This window comes from Alosa sapidissima, chromosome 3 (assembly GCF_018492685.1).
Source record: "Alosa sapidissima isolate fAloSap1 chromosome 3, fAloSap1.pri, whole genome shotgun sequence".
Classification (NCBI taxonomy): domain Eukaryota; kingdom Metazoa; phylum Chordata; class Actinopteri; order Clupeiformes; family Clupeidae; genus Alosa; species Alosa sapidissima.
The window spans coordinates 35867787-35888578 of record NC_055959.1 but is presented as its reverse complement, the minus strand read 5'-3'; the positions used below and the strand labels follow the sequence as shown (position 1 = coordinate 35888578).

At 45.5% G+C, this 20792-nt stretch overlaps 1 protein-coding gene and 1 long non-coding RNA gene across 10 annotated transcripts; one reads left to right on the top strand and one right to left on the bottom strand.

Annotated features, from left to right (window-relative positions):
- The first annotated feature begins 173 nt into the window (after window positions 1–173).
- Window positions 174–417, top strand: LOC121705830. The gene is made up of 2 exons (XR_006030899.1): window positions 174–206; window positions 238–417. It is a non-coding gene; the product is annotated as an uncharacterized LOC121705830 (long non-coding RNA).
- si:dkey-89b17.4 (zinc finger protein 646) lies at window positions 292–14142 on the bottom strand. 9 transcript variants are annotated; one of them, XM_042087080.1, is made up of 6 exons: window positions 13990–14068; window positions 10519–10598; window positions 9322–9423; window positions 6544–8907; window positions 4810–6000; window positions 292–3429 (listed from the first exon to the last, which is right to left on the bottom strand). In XM_042087080.1, exons 4-6 carry the CDS (start codon window positions 8796–8798, stop codon window positions 2412–2414), a joined length of 4464 nt encoding a protein of 1487 aa, XP_041943014.1. In that variant the 5' UTR covers window positions 8799–8907; window positions 9322–9423; window positions 10519–10598; window positions 13990–14068; the 3' UTR covers window positions 292–2411. The 9 variants fall into 9 exon arrangements, with proteins under 9 accessions (XP_041943014.1, XP_041943013.1, XP_041943010.1 ...); XM_042087079.1 differs by lacking the exon at window positions 13990–14068 and adding an exon at window positions 13651–13909; XM_042087076.1 differs by lacking the exon at window positions 10519–10598 and having other exon boundaries at window positions 13990–14142.
- Between the last annotated feature and the right edge of the window lie 6650 nt (window positions 14143–20792).

The window sequence follows — 20792 nt, the reverse complement described above, 5'->3', positions numbered from 1 at the left end:
AAAAAAAAAAAATTAGAGCAAAACTCTAAAATATGGTCGACTGAATGATTCTTTTGTTTTTTTTTTAATAGTTCACAAAGTCATCCCTTAAAAGTGTGAGCTTATAGCGTGGAATTGAAAGTCCAATTCTGAGGAGCAGGAGGGGCTGGTGATGAGGGATGTGGGGGAGGGGGGGGGGTTAGAGGGCATAGAGAGGGGTGGGGGCAGTAGAGGAGAGGGGTGGGGGCAGTAGGGGAGGGGGGGGCAGGGGGAGTAGAACCGCCACGACATCACGTGTGAGAAAGGCAAGAAAACATTACAGTGATCCGTTTAATACTCATCGTACTGCAATCAAAAAACACACATTATAACGCTCCCCCGATTTATTGTACAAGGGACAGACAACATTTTTTTTTTTTTCGTCTTCTTCTTTAAAAGCATAACAAAGAGTTTAGAGGATGGAGGGCACAGTCACTGTAACGAGTGTTCATTAGGAGTCCGTCACCTCCGGCTCCGTAGTCACGTGTATACGAAGAATGCATGTCACAGGAAGCGAGCTAAGATGAGGGAAGAGGGTTGGGGAATAGGATCTGCTACGACACAGCTCCTAACATGGGAGGTTCTAAAACTAGCGTTTTTTTTTTCTCTTTTCAGTTAAAAGTGTTAATATAAATAAAACGCGTACTACAGTGATCTTTTTTTATATAAAAGTCTTCCTGCAAATAATACAGTGAGAAGTACGATACAATACAAGGTAAAACCAAATGCTGGCACAGGCCTATCAATATACATTTTCTTTTTTTTTTCCTTTGTCTTTTTTTTTCCTATTTTTTTTGTAGCACAACCTATCCTTTCTATACACTAACTAGTTTGGCGCAGGTTTTAGAAGTATGGGTTCAGAGCAACATATTGAAATAATAGGGGAGGTACACGGTGAACCCAATAAGCGCAATGCTGTCATCTGCAGAATTATACGGTTTGAAGCTCATCTTCGTGCTGCAAGAAACACACAAGTTAGAAAAAATTAGAACATCAAAAGGGATTACAAAAAGAAAAAAAAAAAAAAAAAAACTTAAAAGAAACACACCCCACCCTCAGTACAGTTCTACACAACAGAGAATACGACACCTCTGTCCACAGCATTCAGTTTAAAAAAGAAACACTATACAATGTCAAACATTATTACTAGTGCCTACAAGATTTTGTTTGGAAGTTGTTAGTTATTACCATGATTTCTTCGTAATATAGATATTTATATATTTATATATGTACGTATAAGAAACGCATAATGCACAAGGCTTCGTCTAGGAGAAATTGGACAGAGTGTGGGATGAAATGTGATGACAAAAACATTTTACAAACGTAAATATTTTGTACACCTAATCTGATTGGGACGCGTTTTGTTTTTGACTCCATGGTAGTTCATTGATTGACTTGGGAGAAGCTACAGTGACCCCACTCCTTCCTTCACCACCAACATCACAAAGGCATCGGCATTTACTTAAGGGCATTGTCCCTTTGCTGACAAGTCAGTCAGGGTCTCATAGACCAGCTGCTGGCCATGTCGCGTCGCATAACACGCAACCGAGAGTCCTCCTCCATAACGGCTGCTTTAGCTTGTGCAGTTTTACAACCCAGTTCATGTTAAGGGCTCCAAACAACAGTCTAAAGCTTGCCCTACAAAACCAAAACAAACAAAGTGAGGGGGGGGGATTTTATCCAGGGGAGGCGGCCACCCACAACCAGAAGGCCATCGGGCAGAGCATCATGGGAATGCAGAGGTAAGGTCGGTCGCCACGGTGACGGGATGAGGTTATCTTATTTTGTGTGGGGGAGGGCGCATGCAGGTCCAACCTGAGTTCATTTAAACCACCAGTCCTAAAGGGCCTTGATAACCCACACCTCGCCCCACCCGAGACCACAGCCACCCACACACACGCACGCACGCATGCTCACATTCACACACAGTCCATGGTGACTCCTGGGTGTCGAGCATGTCGGGGCCCTGTGAGCCTACCCAGCATGCCCTGCTCTGCGAGAGTCTGACAGTAATGGGGCGGAGGCTAGATGCTACCAAAGATGAGTGGTGGATGAGGAGGGTGGAGAGGTGGAGAGGTGGCAGGAGGAGGGGGGCAGAGGGGCACTTTTGGCACTTCCCCAGAAAAAAAAAAAAGAATAATAATAATAATAATAATAATAATACAAACACAGGTGGGGGGGAATAAAAATAAACACAGAGCTAAACTCTTGGCATGTCTAAATCCAAAGCCACCCCGATAGAAAACAAAACAAACAAAAACACACACAATCCTCCAATCTCCCACTCTTTCCTCCCCCAACCCTCAATGGACACACACACACACACACTCTCAGCCGGACACCAGACACTCTGTGTGTGTGTGTATTGGTGTGTGTGTGTGTGTGTGTTTGGGTTATATAAAGGGGCCCGCGGGCATACCCAGGTAGTTGGCGGCGCCCATGCTGCCCAAACTGGTGGTGTTGGTGTTGGCCGTGGGCGCCGGGCTGCTCCAGTGGACCTTCTGGTGGTGGCGCAGGTTGGACTTGCTGGAGAAGCGCTTATCACACTGCTGGCACGAGAATGGCTTCTCCTTGGTGTGGATGCGGCGATGGCAGATGAGCTGGGTGGAGACGCGGAAGGACTTGCCGCAGTCGGGGCACTGGTAGCGCTTGGGCTCCGTGTGGATGCGGCGGTGGTTTTTGAGGGCCATGAGGTTGGAAAACTCCTTCTGGCACGAGTTGCAGAAGTAGGTGCCCGTCTTGTGGCTGTTCTTGTGGTTGAGCAGCGAGCTGGCGTGCCGGTAGCCGCGGCCGCACTGGTCGCACACGTGCGCCTTGCGCAACGAGGACCCCGAGCCCGACGCATCCCCGTCACGGCCGCGGGACGAGCCGCTACCCCCGGGGCCGTGCAGGGAAGGCGTCAGCTTGGGCAGCCCGTTGGGGTCCAGGCCCTGGGCCTGCATGAGAGTCAGGTCAAGCCCAGAGCCCCAGCCCAAATCTCCTCCTCCGCCACCACCACCATGAGACATCCCCCCCCCGCCGCTGCCGCCGGAGGAGTGGGAGTGGTGGTGGTGGTGGTGGTGGTGCTGCTGCTGGGGCTGCTTGCGGGCGATGCCGTGCTGCATCTCCTGGTGGAGGCGGAAGCTGGCCTGACTGGGGAAGCTACGCTGGCACAGGGTGCAGGCCAGCTCACGCTCCTTCAGGTGGACGCGGCGGTGGTTCTGCAGCTGGGAGGAGACGCGGAAGGCCTTGCCACACTCGGGGCAGCGGTGGCGCCGCGTCTCGGAGTGGATGCGCCGGTGGTTTTTGAGCGCCAGCAGGTTGGAGTAGGTCTTGAGGCACACGGCGCAGTGGTAGATGCCGACGGTGTGGGTGTTCTTGTGGTTGAGGAGGGAGCTGGCATGACGGTAGGAGCGGCCGCACTGTTCACATCTGTGGATATCCACAACAGGAACAGACACACAGGGGGGGGGCGGGGGAGAAGACGAAGAGGAGGAAGAAGAGAGGGAGGAAGGGGAGGAAAACAGAGGGAACAAAAGGGGCAGGAGAGAAGCCGTTACTTGAACGTTCACTTTCAAAAAACACCCCTTTTCCACTTCATGTCTGTATGTGTTAGTAAACCTCATTTAAACTACATAGGTCTTCTCAGGTTAGTCAACTTCAAGTCATTCTAAGTACGTTGTAGTCCACCTAAGGGTGTGTCATCTGTGGTTAGAGGGTATCTGGTCAGAAATGCACAGTACAGGTATATGATCTTGAATCCAGCTGCCCAAACTCCATCACAGCCCAAACATGGACTTAGGGAGACCTCTAAGTTGTAAAATCAATGGAAACAATCATATTAAATAAGTACTAAATGTCCAAAAGCAGGACAAAATGGCCAAATAGGCTACTGCATCTGCAGGGCTGGCATTTAATCTGATGGTGAAGACCAGCAGCTGTTTACCATCCTAGACAGCAGGTGGCGATACTGATTCACTCACTAATCTGAAGGAGCTATGCAGTCTGTCCTTATATGGGCATGGCCCTACACAGTCTTCTTAGGTGCATATGGCCTGACTATTCCTACGACTCATCCTCTGGAAGCTAAAAAATAAAATAAAAATACTGATACACTTATATTCAATTAATAATTATTTTTAAAAGAATGGAAGACAAATAATCTGTTTCTTCCCCCAACTCAAATGTAGAAATGTTGGGGCTTAAGGCCTACATACAAACATGGTGGGCTAAATGGGATTAGGCCTATGACAACAACTATGCTATAGACTATACACACATTAAGATATAGATCCATAATATCAAATACATTTCTTATTCTAACACTAGCTACCTAAAGACTACTAACATATCTACAAATGATTCAAATCAAAAGAAAACAATGGCCTATAACACAAAGTAAGCACACTACAAACATTTTCAAATTGGTACCAACAGACATCATGAATTGAGAGTGACAATGGGACTGGGGGTTACTTTGGGAATTGGAAAAGTGTGCAAAATGTAAAAACACAATTTGACTATGCAAAACATTTCAATTTAAAACCTTTTTGCTTTTTTTGTTGTTGTTTGTTGTTGTTTTGTTACGATAACCTAGTATTCTAATGCATATTGCTAACTGAAAGCAAAGGGGGGGTGACTTATCTGTTCTCCACTAATAAACTGTCCAAACTTCAGAAAAATCCGAATTCCGGCACGCGTATGGTCCCGAGGAAGCCGGATTGGAGATCATATACCTGTAATAAGACACGTAGAGACCTGTGATCTTTTCTATTTCACATCAAGAATCACGAACAACAGACGAAAACTCACGTGAACCGGCACTCTTCTCCCTCTCGCGCGCTTGATGCGGCCTTCCTCCTGCCCTCCTTGCCTACCTGGTTGTCCCCGCAGCGGTGGCGGGCCAGGCCCGACCTCCCCTGGAAGCTCTTCCCGCAGCTGGGGCAGCCGAAGCGAGTGTGGCCCTCCTCATGGACCCTCTGGTGGTTGCGGAGGAAGCGGGCCAGGCGGAAGGCTTTGCCGCACGTGTTGCAGATGTGCCGCTTCTTCTGGGTGTGGATGCGCATGTGGTTGCGCAGGGCCATGTAGTTGGTGTAGGGCTTGTCGCAGAAGGAGCAGCTGAAGTTGCCCGTCTTGTGCGTGTTCTTGTGGTTGAGCAGGCTGCTGGCGTGCTTGTAGGAGCAGCCGCACAGGTCGCAGGCGAAGGGGCGCTCGTCGCGCTCCGGGGAGCCCAGCTCGCCCGTCTCCATGCTCAGGCTGGAGCTGTTGAGGGAGGCGGAGGACGAGGGCATCTGGGAGGCGTGGCAGTCGTGCGAGGCCAGGTCAGTGGCCGTGGCGAAGCCTTCGCCACAGCCGTCGCACTCGTAGTCGGCCACGGGGCCCTGGCCGCTGGGGCCTGGCAGGTCCTTGCACAGCTGGTTGGAGGTGTGGGTCTCCAGCTGACGCTGCGTGCGGAAGCCGCGGCCGCACTCGGGGCAGGTGAACTTCTTCATGGCGAAGTGCATGCGCAGGTGGTTCTTCATGGCCAGGCGGTTCGGGTAGGTGGAGTTGCACACGTTGCAGTGGTACTCGCCCGTCTTGTGCAGGTTCTTGTGGTTGGCCAGGCTGCCGGCGTGGCGGTAGGTGCGGCCGCACTGGTCACAGGCAAACGGGCGCCGGCCCTCGGGGTCGTCGGGGTTCGGCGGGCGCGAAGTCCCCGGGCCGCCCTCGTAGGGCTTCTTGAAGCCCTGGTGCTGGCCGTGCTGGCCGTGCTGCTGGTGCATGTGCTGGCCGTGCTGGCTGTGCTGACCATGCTGCCCGTGGTGCTGGTACTTCCCGGGGTTCTGGACGCGGCCCTGGTTCATGGGCTGCATCTGGGACGGGCCCCCCTCGTAGCGGCCTCCGTTGGGATTCATGCCTTGGCGGACCTGGTTCTTGGCGCGGTGTTCCTCGTGGAGCCTCAGGTGGTTCACCAGCTGCTTCTGGATCTTGAAAGCCTTGCCGCACTCCTCGCACTTGTGCCTACAACAGAGTGAAAAACACAAGCACAGCGTCGAATTAGATAAAGTAGTAAGGTACAACAACAACACAGCAAACACCAAACATTTCTTTTGTTTAAAAAAAGTTCAAAGCCATATGCGCAGAGACCGTGTACTACAGAGGGGGGAAAAATTCAATGCCATGTTTATACAAATCACCAACAAGATACAGATGTTAGGGGGGGAAAAAACGCAACCATTCATGAGCTGATTTTTTCCTTTGCATAGTCACATAAACAAAAACATCCGTTGCCCTCTCGAGAATTTCAGCAACAGTCAAACAGTTTTTTTAGTGGCAGATTCAAGTCCATTCCTACAAAGATTAGAAGCTACATGAGGTCTTAATGTAAAACAAAAGTGAGCAATATGAACAACTTAATGAAAAACAAAAAAAAAACAAAACAAACAAAATAAAACACATACATACACACACATACACACTTGCACAAAGAACCCCAAAGAAACGAAAAAAGCAAAGCAAAAAAATAAAGGAAAAGAAACAAATGAAACACATGCAAAGATGGCTAACCTTTTAAGGTCAAAGTGGGTCCTCTGATGGTTCTTGAGGGCCAGCAGGTTGTAGTAGCGTTTCTGGCAGACCAGGCATCGGAAGACACCAGTCTTATGCGACTTCTTATGGTTAAGCAGAGAGCAAGGGTGTCGGTAGCTCCTGCCGCACTGGTCGCACCGGTGCGGGCGCTCGCCGTCGCCAAACGACCGGTGGTCACCGGGCAGCCCACTGCTGGTGCCTGCGCCCCCTGTCATGCCCTTGGCCCCATTCATGCCTTTCCCCAGTGCCCCACTGCCCCTGGGCTTGCCCGGACACAAGTGAGTGATCAGGTGGTGGCGGTCGGCGAACATCATGCCGCAGTCGACGCAGATGTGGCTGTTGCGCCCGTCCATCTTGCCGTTGCTGGACGAGCTGCTGGCGCCCATGCTTGCGCCGTCGGGGCGCGTGATGCCGTGCACCAGCTGCTGGTGGTTGACCAGGTCCTGCTTGCGGGAGAAGCTCTGTCCGCAGGTGCTGCAGATCATCAGGCCGCCACTCTCGCCGCCCTCCTGACGCCGGCGCCACTCCTGCTCGCTGGTGGGGGACAGGGCGGAGGGCCCGGCGCCCTGGTTGCCACCCTGCGCGTTGCCGTGGCTACGCAGGTGGCTGCGGAGCGCCCGCAGGCTGGCGTAGTGGTTGCCGCACACCGAGCACTGGTACACCTCTCCGTCGTCGTCATCGTCCCCGCCCTTGTTGTCCATGCGCTTGCCGCCGCCTCCGCCACCTCCGTGACCACCTCCGTGTGAGTGACCGCCACTTCCTCCTCCGCCCCCGCTGCCACCTCGGCCACCGCCGCCACCGCTGTACTGCATCTGGTCCTGGCCTCGGCTCTGCCCGCCAGAGTCCTTCATGCTGCCGCTGGGCATGGAGCCGCCCTGGCCGTGGTAGCCCATGTAGCCGTTGGACATGCCGCCTTGCTGCTGGCGCCGCTGCGGGCACATGTGGGACTTGATGCCCGAGATGTCGGAGTACATTTCGCCGCAGTCGGCGCACATGTGCCGGTCGGCCTGCCGGTGGCTCTGGGGCAGCGGGGAGTGGCCCGAGTTACCCTGGGAGAGCGAGCCGTCGAAGCGGTCGTGGAACTCCAGCGAGTCCAGGCCGCTGCTGTGGCCGCCGTCAGGCACGAAGTGGGCGGCGTCGCCCAGGTTGCCCGGCAGGGAGATGGGGGTGGTGGCGCCGCTGCCCTGGTCCTGGGAGTGGACGAAGCCCTGCTGAGAGTCCAGCGTGAGGGGCTCAGGGGACAGCCAGTCGCCCTCGTTGTTGAGGCCCTGCGAGGTGGGCCGGGTCTTGTGGCTGCGCAGGTGACTGTGCAAGGCGGCCAGGTGCGGGTACTGCTTGCAGCAGATCGTGCACTGGTAGTGCCCCGTCTGGTGGCAGCGCTTGTGGTTCACCAGGCTGCCGGCGTGGCGGTAGCTCTTGCCGCACTCATTGCACTTAAACCTACGGTCGCCGTCGTCCACTGAGGACGACTGCTGGCCCCCCCGAGACTCACCTGCTCCGGGGGACGACACCGACGGCTGGGAGTTGGAGCCCAGGCTGTCAGTGTTCAGGATCGAGGGGCCCTCTTGGGCGTGCGGCGGGGGGTGCGGGTCATGAGTCAGGTAGTGAACTTTCAGGCTCTCCAGGTCAGGGTGCCCGGCCCCGCAGTACGCACAAGTGTATATGGGGTTGTTCACTGGGGGGCCAAGCATCTGGTCGTAGCGCTTGTCGGTCAAGGGGGGCAGCGGCAGGGGGTCCCCGAGAGTGGGGGTGTATGGGTGCACGCCAGGGGAGCGGACCGTGCTCAGGTTATGTGGCACAATGCCCGGGAAGCCCCGGGTAAGCCCCAGAGAGGAGGAGGCAGCGTTATGCAAGAGAATGTGCTCTTGGAAGTCATTTTTGTTGGGCAGGGCTACCTGGCAGAGGTGGCAGAAGCAGGAGGCCATGTCGTCACTCTGCGGGGCGCGGCTATCTGACTGGCTGTCGGCGAGTCCGCCGCTCATAGACAAGCCCGGGGGCTTGAACTTGGAGTGGGTGCGCTCGTGCGCGCTGAGGGCTGCTAAGTTATTGAACTGCTTGTAACAACTGGCGCACTTAAACGCACCCTCTTGATGAGACTTCTTGTGGTTCACGAGGCTACCGTGGTGTCTGTAGGTGCGGTCACACAGGTCACACTTGAACGGGCGGTCCCAGGCGTCCTCGGATCCGGGCGATTTCTGCTTGTCGTTCTGGCCGTCGTGGTCGTGGCCCATCATCCCGCTGTTGTTCAGGTGAGTCCGGAAGCCCGTGTCGGACAGGTCCTGGGCTAGTCCGTAGTCCCTCTCGTCTTCGACCGGCTCGTCGTTGTCCTCCTCGGCTTGGGCACTGGGGGACAAAGTGTGGATACGCAGGTGATTCTTCAGAGCCAGAGCGTTGGGAAGAGTACGGGTGCAGACAGGGCACTGGAAAGAGCCCACCTCGTGGGACTTCTTGTGGCTAGCCAGGCTATTGGCGTGCTTAAAGACGCGTCCACACTGTTCACAATCGAATCTACCGCTCTCCTCTTGCTGATAATGTGCTTTCATGTGCTCCAAGAGGCTGGGGGTACTGGGGCAAATCATGTCACACTCTTTACAAGGAAACCCCTTAGCGCGACTGAGATCATGCAAGGCCATGTTCAGTGAATTGAAATGGGAAGGGGAGAAGTCCACATAAAACGCTCCTCGAAAACAAAGAACAAAAGGGGGCAACGAATGACTGCTCAGCTCTCAGCCTCTGTGGTGTCAGCCATTTTGTTACCTGATTCACAGATATTCTCTCCTCTTGGCCATTCAATTCCAACCCCGCAAGAGCAGCGCAGTGAGTGTGCGTCCAGGCTGTGACTGGTCACTTGGAGCAGACCTGTGGAGACACACAAGAAGAGAGAGAGAGAGGGAGAGAGAGAGAAGGTGGTTACTGTTTGGAAATCTTTTTTTCAGAAAGTGTACTCAATGTGTAAAATATATATATATATATATATATATATATATATATATATATATATATATATATATATATATATATATATATATATATATATATATATATATATATATATAATTTGCAATGCAATCATCAAAAAATAACAGTAATTATTCACTCATTCATTGAAAAACTACTGAGCTAACATTCTCATTAGGAAAAATGACAATGATCACATACAAAATACATTATCATTATGTATGCAAATTTATGTAGATTTTAATTATGACCAAGCATGTAGATAGCTGCACATGTAACATGAGCATTACATACAGGAATAGTGTTGATTACAGGGTTTTGAACAATCTGATATTGATATGCTAATTAGCCTACTTTGTACACTTATATTTATGCAAGTGACTATATACTAGTCTGTCTGTCCATCTGACAAGCAAAATGTGTTGCTGGGGTTAGTTTTGAGTTTTAGATAAAGGAGTACATCTTCCTTATTTGAGGCATCAGCAACTTTTAACCTGTCTTGCATGCCCAAATGAGGGCGGTCATACAATGAAGATGTGTTATTCCTATAAACACACTTGTGAATGTTGTTCAACAAGCTGGCTTTAAATGCCAACCAACTGCTTTTTCGGTTTTGTCCCCCATTTCATTGTGCCGCCCCACAAACCCTCAAATAAAAAAAAAGAGGAAAGTAGAAAAAGGAATAAAAATAGCAAAAACAACAAACACACGCAATTCCGCCTATCATACTATATGCAAAATAACATATATTTTGACCCAATTATGAAACAAGTTCACTTAAGTAGGCTAATTACCAATCTATACAGATTCTTGTATGTTAATAAAACTATTAAATATAAGTTAAATGATAACATCTGTTTAAAAGGCAGCCAATTTGGTCCATTTTGCTGTTTCATACAAATTAATAAAAAAAATAATGTTCAAGATGGAAGTCAAAGTATGAACCTACCTTGAGCAATTACAAACTATGTCAAAATGATGGTAGAGGGCACTCACCTACATTTTGTCTGAATGGAATACCATTATGCAGTTTCCCCTCTGCCCCAGTTGAACCCTACAGCTAACCTGTTACAAATCTTAGCAAATAAAATGGCAAAAGAAAAAGAAAAAAAATAAAATAATAATAATAATTACTATTTTGGGGAGATGGAATGTCTTGCTGTTATTTGTTTCTACTATATTCATCCAGAGAATGTTGATTCAACCACAACTGACACATAGACCACTGTATCACGTCTGCTCAAATGGACACACATAGGCCACTGTATCACGTCTGCTCAAATGATGAATGATTGACTTACTAAGCAGAACAATTGGCCCACTTATGTTGTATGATAGAGCATTATTCCAGCTCGGCGACCAAATTTCATGGCACTACTTGCAATGCCTTTTTTATTAAAATGGAATAAATGCAACAATGCAATAAAAATGCAACAAAACATAATAAAAAAATGAGCCATTTTGAAAATAGACGCCAAGCTGAAATTGAAGTTTATATAACAGTAGGTTTTTGATCAAGGCTGAAGCTCAGTAGTGAGGCCTCCAGTCTTCTGCTCCCTACCCCTCCCCCCTTCCTCGCACTGCGTATTCCCTTCTTATGGTGTGTGAGGTGTGGGTGACACCTCCGTCAGACTACCCTTTCATCCCACACGGGGGAGTCTTGCTGCACCAATGAGAGCGAGACGCTGTGCCCTCAGGGTAGGTACCCTAACCCACCGGCACCAATGCCAGGCCATCTGGATGCGTTAGCCTCACCGAGTCTGTCGAGAACTGTGTAGCGAAATGCCAGATGGGTCCAGCATCACACACACAGACACACACACAGAGGAGAACTGGGAGAGGGGGAAAAAAAAAAAAAAACGCATTTCCACTACGCTTGTCTGTCAGCTGTTGTTTACATTCGGAAGCAAACATATTCATGGCTGGCGAGGCCGATCTTTTCCACGTTGGGAGAGTATTGTTGTACAGACGTAGAGAATATTTGAGCATATTGAAGAATGAGTAAAATAATCTACGGTACTTCCAGAAATTAACAAATGCATATTTTTCATGAGAATTGTGGACAGATACAGGGTGTGAAATGAGATGCATTTTATAATGCAAATTTGGGAATCTGAACTGCACTACATAATATACCAGTGTGAATGGGAGCGGAATGCAAAATAGACGTGGAGAAAATGCTATATTGTCCAGCAAAACCAAACATAAATGTATGCATTTTATTTCCAAATTCACGTTGGCAACTGAAAACACTTAAACCAAATATCATGCAGCGCTCTGCACCTTCTTGAAAAAACAAAAGGTTATCCAGAATTACCTGCTTATTGTTTAAATGTTAATCAAACATTTAACTATATAGGTCTGTTGCACACAAAATTATCTGCAACTACACTTTCAGACCCTCATCTGTAATCTAAAAGGATCGCCTCTGATCTAACAAGGCCTTACTTCTTTTTCTATTTACACTAGAATAGATAAGATTTTATATTAATGTCTTAATATTTATTGTTGTACATTTGATTCGTCAAGTGAGCGAACCATGTGGTGGTAAAAAAACTTACTCAAACACTCCTACCGCCAAAAGCGTACGTGTGTAAAGGTTTGCGAGCCTGGCCGTTTATTTTTTAAGAGATGTTTACATAGCGCAGGGGCTGTTGTGCGGTCTGCAACGACCTGAAAACGCCAGATGTGCAATGGGTTTTAAGAATGGGCGGCTAAATGTGCATGAAAATATACTTACGAGGTCCACGAAGGTGGGAAACGTTTAAACATTCGTATCATCTTGCCATAAATTAACATTTAGGCAACATTATTTAAAAATGCTGCTTTCCCGCGAGGTGCTACATTGTAACTGGATATAAGGCGCGCTCATATGTAAATTCTCCGGTCGATAAAAAGTTCCATTCATTTTACAATCTTTGCCTATTTCAAGATTCAGGCAAACGATCTTCCAATTTCGAGCAAATTACGGGGAGGCAGGTTACTCGATGTTCCACCTTGGCCACACTAAATGGAGATACCTTCGACGAAATGTCTGTTTACCGAACGACCTAGCTAATGGCTAACAGCTAGCTGGCCAAACACCTCGACAATGAAAATGGAAGGCGCGTTCGACAAACGGTGATATATTTTGGAATTTGCAGCCATCCACTTTAGGCGTATTTGCGCGTTATATTTTGCAATGACCTTCATTTGTCTTTCCCACCAAAGTCCACACACTATGGATTTATTCGGACAAAGCGGGGGTCTATTTGCCGCCGTTCCGCGCGACATTCCGTGTTATTTTCCCCTAGACGACTCCCCAAATTAGGCAACGTCAAGGCCGGTGGACCGAGCAACCACCTCGCGTTGTTCGAAAATTTATTTTTAAAGATGCGAGCATCTTCATGATAGACTTGCAATCCAACGTTGTAAACACACGATACGCAGCAACAGATTGGGCAACAATAGCTATTTACCATCAAAACGGCATATTTGTAATTCATTGATAGCAATTTAGCTGTGTAAACATAAACTAGCTAACATTAGCTGGTTGGCTAAAGGGCTAGCTAGGTCAAGTGTGAAAATCAACCAATCCGGAAATATTATATAACGGTTCCATGAATGTCCAGTTCGTATCATCATGGACAATAAATCTGAGAACAAAATGTAATAGATACATTATTACCAGTGTGCGCGCCTGAATTCTTTGGGAGATGCGTTGACTAACGGTAGCTTGCTAGCTAAACTTGCTTTAGGTTTTGTGTAGGGCTGGCTAGGATGCTAACTAGCTGTGCTAACCCGCTAGCTACCCCCCACGGTGCTAACCGAGAGGAAAACGGAAGTTGCTGCATTGAGAGTAGCTAACCATGAAATTTGCAAGCACAAACAAAAACGACATGCCCTACACATATATAAATGCAGAAAATCCATTAATATACTTGCGTTCATCTTCTCTGTGCTTCTAATCGTCCATATTTATTAACGCAGTAAGTTTTAAATATTGCTATATTTGCTCGGCTTTTAGCATTCATGCTAACGGGACCTAGCATGCTAGTTAGCACGGAATCAACAAAGATCACGGCAAATAAGCGGTGAACGAATGATGAACATCATCTTGTTACAGACGTTTTAACTTCCTTAACTTACCCGTTCCGAGACGATAATGAGTGGGGTGATCGAAACCCTATCTGAGCGCGCGAAATTAACAAGCTCATTGACTAGCCATTTGGATTTTTTTCCCTAGATCAACCACCGACTTTGGTTCTTCTCGGTCTTTTTTCTTCCCACCTATTCAACATACTTCCTGCTAGCCGAATGAAGATGAGGCTGCAGACGTACTTCAGCGCGTCACGCTGCGCAGGATGGGTTGGAGTGGTAACGCTTCTAAACAATGTGTACGATTGAATATTATTGAATTTTTGGTGTTAAAACGATCCATTCACATTTACATTATCATTAACGATGACATACACGAGTTATACTTACACGAACCTTAGCCATCTTGGACACGCATCTCCATCTCAATGCGTAGCACAAAAACGGCTCGCCGTGGTCACAGCCATTGCTTCGTGGACCTCGAGGAAATGACATTATGAGGTCACATCCTTGGCTGTTTAATGGCTCTGGTCAGTCTTTCGGCAGTGTAATATGGTCTCTATTAGAAAGGGACCATGTACAGCATATATTTCCCATATAAGCCAGTGGAATGGGTTTTGCGATGGAAATATTGTCATTAATAATGAAACATTTAACATGTCGATTAAGGGATTACATTAACAATGACCCAAATATTTTTTTTCGATTTCTTAAGATTGTTAATTGCTTTGAGTAGAGAATAAATTCTGTTCATATATAGGCTATATCAAATTGGTCTTGTGTTCATTGTGGTATGTGTTCATACTATCGAGCTGGATCCGTGTGGCCACACCCATCAGCCGACACATGGCATTTTCCCCCAAAGGTTTATGCTGAAGAAAATACATAAAAAAGCCAGAGGTGCAGTGGTTTTATCCACTAATAAGGTCTCCAGACATTTAGTAGTCAAGTGTGACACGTTTCAAACCATTCTTAATTCTAATGGCTATTTGGAGGATTCATTTATTTCCCTGACATATAGTGAAATAATTGATTACAGATTAATAATACAAATAAATATATAAGGCTACTGCAAACAACATATCTCTCCATTCTTGCATTCTGAGATCAATGAAAGATTAGATCCGTAACAACATATCTGTCCAACATCCTATTTTGCATTCTGAGATCAATAAAAGATTAGATCCGATACCATGTTTATGTTTATGGTATTTGGCAGATGTTTTACTTACAGTACACGACATAAACACTAAATTAGTTAAAAATGATAGTTTAAAATAAAGTTAAAAAGCCTACATTAAATATAGTAGTAATAGTATACCAAAATTAAATATCAACTATATGAAAATAATCCGTTTTCATATTAACAAAACCCATAAATATGCAAACAATAACTGTGCAAGAGTTGTAATAACTCTGTAATTACTTAAGTGCAAGATGAACATTTGAGTCTTCAAACGTTTCCTGAAAGTATCACAAGAATGTAGAACATTAACTCATTCCACCAACAAGGAATCACTGAGGAAAAGAGTCTCGACTACAGTATGACCTCTCAGAGTTAATGGATGGTCGACACAGCAGACGCTCATCAGAGGACTGCAGTGGACGCTGAGCTGGGTAATGGAATTACATACCCCAAAATTCTAAAGTTTGTACATTGGGACATTTTTATCCATACATACCAATGCAGTATACTTTTAGGGGGCATGGTCTTCAAGTATATGTACTCTTTTGATCCTGTGAGGGAAATTCTCTGCATTTATCCCAATCCGTGAATTAGTGAAACACACACAGCACACCAACCATAGTATCCATCACATAATCTTATCTTGGTTTTTTTTTTTGATAGAATATATCTTTATTGTCATTGTACATGTACAATGCAGTTTGACAGGGCATGCCTTTATCTGTGCAAAGACAGTTCAATGATGAAAGACTCCCAGTGCACTCATTCCATGTGGCCTGCGGTGTAGTAGAGGGCTGTTCAAGCAGCAGTGGTGCCGTGTGCCACCATGGTCTCCCAGTGGAGAGTGGGGTTTCCTCTCATCAGAGGCTGTGCTTGGAAACCTGAGCCTCTTTCTTCGGCTGATATCTGAGACCCTCGGAGGGTCCAGTCCGACGGACTTGTCTGATTTCTAGACAGGGCCGAGTTAAGGGCCTGGGAGGTTTGCTTTGTTCCTTTTTTGTTTAGTTCCAGTTGAGTAGCAGTATAGTGCACTTGAGCCAACATCTTCACCCCCCACTCAAGATTAGTAAATCAGTTTAAAGTAGTAGTGGTAGCAGGTGTGTGTGTGTATTAGTGTGTGTTCAGAGAATAAACCTGCACCAACATCAGCCTGTGTGTGTGTTGTGCATGCTTGTGTTCAGTCTGACAGCAAACTAGCACCAACACCAGTCTGTGTGAGTGTGTGTACGTGTATGTGTGTGTCTGTGTTCAGCCAGAGAGCAAACCTGCACCAACATCAGTCCGTATATTTGTGTGTGTGTGTATGTGTCTGTTCAGTCGGAGAGCAAACCTGCACCAACACCAGTCCGTGTGTGTGTGTGTGTGTCTGTTCAGACGGAGAGCAAACCTGCACTAACACCAGCCCCTCTGTGAAGAAGAATGCCCACCCCTACTCAGAGGCCTCTGAGGAATGTGGGGGTTGGGAGCGGCGTGGGCATGTTTTTGTGCGTCACCCCCAGAAGAAGTTGTGCAGCAGCAATACTCACGCTATCACTTCAGCAGTATACTCACTCTATCACTTCAGCAGTATACTCACGCTATCACTTCAGCAGTATACTCACTCTATCACTTCAGCAGTATACTCACGCTATCACTTCAGCTGGACGTGTATTTCAGTGCCACTTGCTTCATACAGTAACATGTTAATGTGGAGAGTTATTTTCCAGGATATAGATAACAGTCATGTAATTACAAAATATATGATCCTTTGCAGTTGACAAAGGTGTTGCAACTTGTCACTTTAAAATGTGTTAGAAACAATGAAACACCATTTTTGAAGTCACAAAGAAATAAGTGAAATCTACCAAAATGGCAGATTGCTAAAGTGCCAAACTATGTTGAATGTAACAGAAATCACAGGGATTTTCTGATATGAGTCATTTATCCTGTCATCAGATTCAGGACACAATGCAAAGAATTTAAGGAGCAAAACATCAGTCAAAATAGCACATAAAATGTTGGTAAACTGGGTGTCTGCCATATTGATCTCGGTAGCTTTGTCCTGGTACAGTGGCACATATCCAATTTTTTTTGTCATCAATAACGAAAGGCCACCAGTGCTACAAGCACAGAGTTTTCTTTTTTTCCCACTTTTCCCCTAGCAGTTTTCAGCTGAACATTCCCAGACCTGGCAACACCGGTACACATGAAACATGTAGCTCCACTAAGCCAATAAGGAATTGGAATATTGGTTCTATTTGCACCCATGTTGAAAATGCCCATATTTACAGTCAAAACAATAATTAAAAAGTTCCACAAATGTGATAAACTTGCTTGGACAAAGAGCCATGTTTATCTTGGCCCCATGCAGAGTGAGGAGGATGGGAAGAGAAGAGAGGCAAAACAATTCCATAAGAATCAATCAGTATGTTTACATGCACAGTTAAGTTGACTGGACAGTTCACAAAGTCTCCAAAAAAAAAAAAAAACTTAAAAAGTGACCTCCATAATACCTTTCCTGTTATTTAATTACAAATGTAAATGGCAGGAATTACTAAATGCTACAGCGACTTTGTCTGGAATCATGTTTTGTTGTCGGATTAAATTAAAATTGCATGCACTCTTTAGCAAGAAACACAAACGGTGGATTTGGCATAAGAATGACTACTGAAAAGAACCCCATGCGTAATGATGGTGGAGGGTCTGTATATATATTTATATTATGGTTATATTTAAAATGATTAGCAGACACTTTTGTCCAAAACAATGTATATTATATTTTAATCAAGGACTAAACAAAACATACCAGAGAGGTTGCTCACCCCTCCCTTCAGTATTACCAGAGAAACTCCACACGCAGGGTTTCGGACAGGCTGCTCCCACTTGTTTGTTTCCAGTTTGCAGAGCCTGGGCTGCCTACAGCGACCTTTTTTTTTTACAGTATATCATGAAATGTGCAGCTATAGGATTGTGAGGAGATGATTTCTAAATGTGACAAAAAATGTTATGGGCTTGAAATAGCATATTGCTGACTGCACCTTTTAAGTGTTGTTATATCTGTAAGCTAACTAGGCATATCAATTGTTATGATGTTCAAATATCTGAAGTATTTCCTTTGCTAAATAAGTTCAACCAAGCTATTTCTGAACTTATGTTTGACTGAAATTTAAACCATATTTCAAATGCCATGCACCATTTCCATTAAAATTATGAGAATTCTCCTTCAACATTATAATTGCAACATACAGAATGTCTTAGTGTGGTCCAGTTTTGTTGTGTAAATTAAATGTTAACTTGAGGATGAAAATGATTGAAATATGTGTTTTTTGCCAACAAATGGTATTTGTATGGTAATAGTTCTTTTTGAAATTTTTAAGGTGCTCTTACATCATTTTCAAAGCTCTACACACAAATCCAACTGTTGCTCACACAAAATGCAAAATGCCACATATCCTGCAAAATGACACACAAAATTAAAGACATAGTAAACACATTTCAAAAGCAAGCACTTACTTCACATTGTACACACATACCTTTTCTCAAAACTATAAATACAAAACCCCAAATCTCAAACTACATTCACAAAACCTCTGAAACGTCTTGCAAAATCAAACAACCACCTCAAAACAGTTTTACCTGTGCTTAGAACCAAACAATGTCTTCAGATCATTCACACAGCAGTCAAAATAACTGCTAACATAGAAATCTAGACGCACCCTAGCGGCGGCAAATTAATTTGCTCAGCCTGTACGTCTAGTATCAAACCATAGGGATTTCTATTGGCTGACGCCGTGGACGTCATCCAATCACAGCGCTCTATTTTGTTAGAGAGTCTTAAGGCGGGCTTAACAGGATAACGACAGTCCTGCGATGGTGAACAACAAGGAAGATGGCTATGGCGAACGAAGAGCGGTTGTTTGAATCGGCGTTGGCGTCAACTTTGGAGGAGTTGGACTTGTGCTTTTCTTTGAAAGTTGAGCAACACAATGCACTTAAGTCATTCCTTTCGAAGAAGGATGTAGGCCTATTTGCCGTTTTGCCAACCGGATACGGATATGGTCGTAGCGCTGGCCTATTGCATGCCTAGGCAGTTTGAAAGACAATTCTCTGCCCGCCCCTTGGATTAAGCGAGGTGATGGTTTGATTCCTGACTATACATTTCAATGATATAGGATGGCCCGCCAGGCTAAATAACTGCAGAAATCAGTACACACTTCATCAAAATGCAGTGTTCAGGGCATCTCCTGGAGAAATATTTTGCATCTCTAAAAACAGGAGGGAGGGGGGTCATAACTCAGTGATCCAGCATTTAGGCTAGACTGTATCACTAAAATAAAGTATATTGTAAAAATTGTAAAAGAAATGTACTGGAAATATACATTTCCGAACTGTAAATAAGAGGGAAATCACAGTGTACAGCCTATGTATTTTACAGTTTTTCACAATTGCTAAAACACATTTTTTGAAACCTTCCACCCTTTTCTCAAAACATCTTCATGACACTTCTTGCAAAACTGAACAATCACCTCAAAACAGCTTTATGGTCAAAACCAAACGATGTCTAGATCATTCACAGAGCAGGCAAAATTAATTCATTACACGCTATCATAAAATAGAAAACACAGTGTTCAGGGCAGGGAATATAGCTCCAGGAGAAATGTTCTTTGTTTACAATAAATGTATTTTGCATCTAAAAAACAAAACAAAGCAGTGGATTCAATATTGCCTACTGCAATCCAGTAAAAATAACATATTGAGAATGGGGGTTTGTGCTTGCAGTTTTTAGAAAAGGCTGTAAGGTTTTAAACATGTTTTACCAATTGTGAAAAATGTATACGGAAAGACAGATATTTCAGTATTTAATGAGAAGTACATTACAGTCTAGCCTACAATGTACTCTAAATACCTCACTGATAGTTTCTGTCCATTCTGAATCTGCACTGTTCAGCAACTCTGAACTAGCTGATTGGTTGTGTCACATCATTTTGTGTGATCAATTTTGAGTCGTTGTGTTTAATGTATGACATGTGCTTGTGGTTACCATTATGCATCACAAGTGAATCACAGTACAAAATGTGTTTTATTGCATGAGAGTTTAAAGTTTTGTTAAAAGAGTCGAAGAGATCTGCAAATTGCGTTTTACCAAGTGATTTTTTTTTTTCAACACTTCAATTGCCAATATATTATGGTGAGAAGGTGCACCTCACAAAATACCACAACTACTGGATGATCGCCAAGTTTCATGATATTTCTGTCCAGGGGGCACTGCAATGCATATATTTCTATATCCCAAGAACAGCCTTGGCTATGATTTTACAATTTGTTATGCTTACATTTGCTCACATGTCCTGATGTTTCATTTGGCTCACTCAACAAAATGGTCGCCAATGGACAATCAAAATTCAGCAGCCAAAACAATTTTGTGTCAGTGGCTGAATTCTGATCTCATAAGGCCTAAGCCCTGAATTCTCAATGACTTGGTGATAGTTTGAGAGCCTGGAAAGAAATGGGACAGCACCTGACCTATCCTTAAATTGACATCACCAAAAACTTTTTGCCAACACGTTTCCGTTTTATGCAGTTGTTACTGATGTTTTTTCAAGCTTCCTGCCTCCCTTTGGGTAACCTTGTGTTTGACGTCACAACTAGTGGTGTGCAATACTGTAAAATCTGGTTTCGATCCGATACCAATGAAATATAGGGCCAGTATTGCCGATACCGATACCAATACTGATATTTGTAACTAAAAGCAGTTTATATACTTTTATGTAGGGGAGAACAGTGTGTCATGATTTATGTGGTGAATAAAACATCAATATACTAAATTTGAATACATTTCCATGACCACTAATGATTTTATGATTTCCACTGTTACTGCTACTGGAAGAAACTGGAATCCATGCATTTCCTGAATTATTTTTGGAATCTGATCCCTTATCATACCTGTTCATTCTTACTCGTTGCTCGACTTATCGTGACTAAATTCAAGATGGCTGCAAACGCTAAACTTCGTGAAGATACTGTCTGT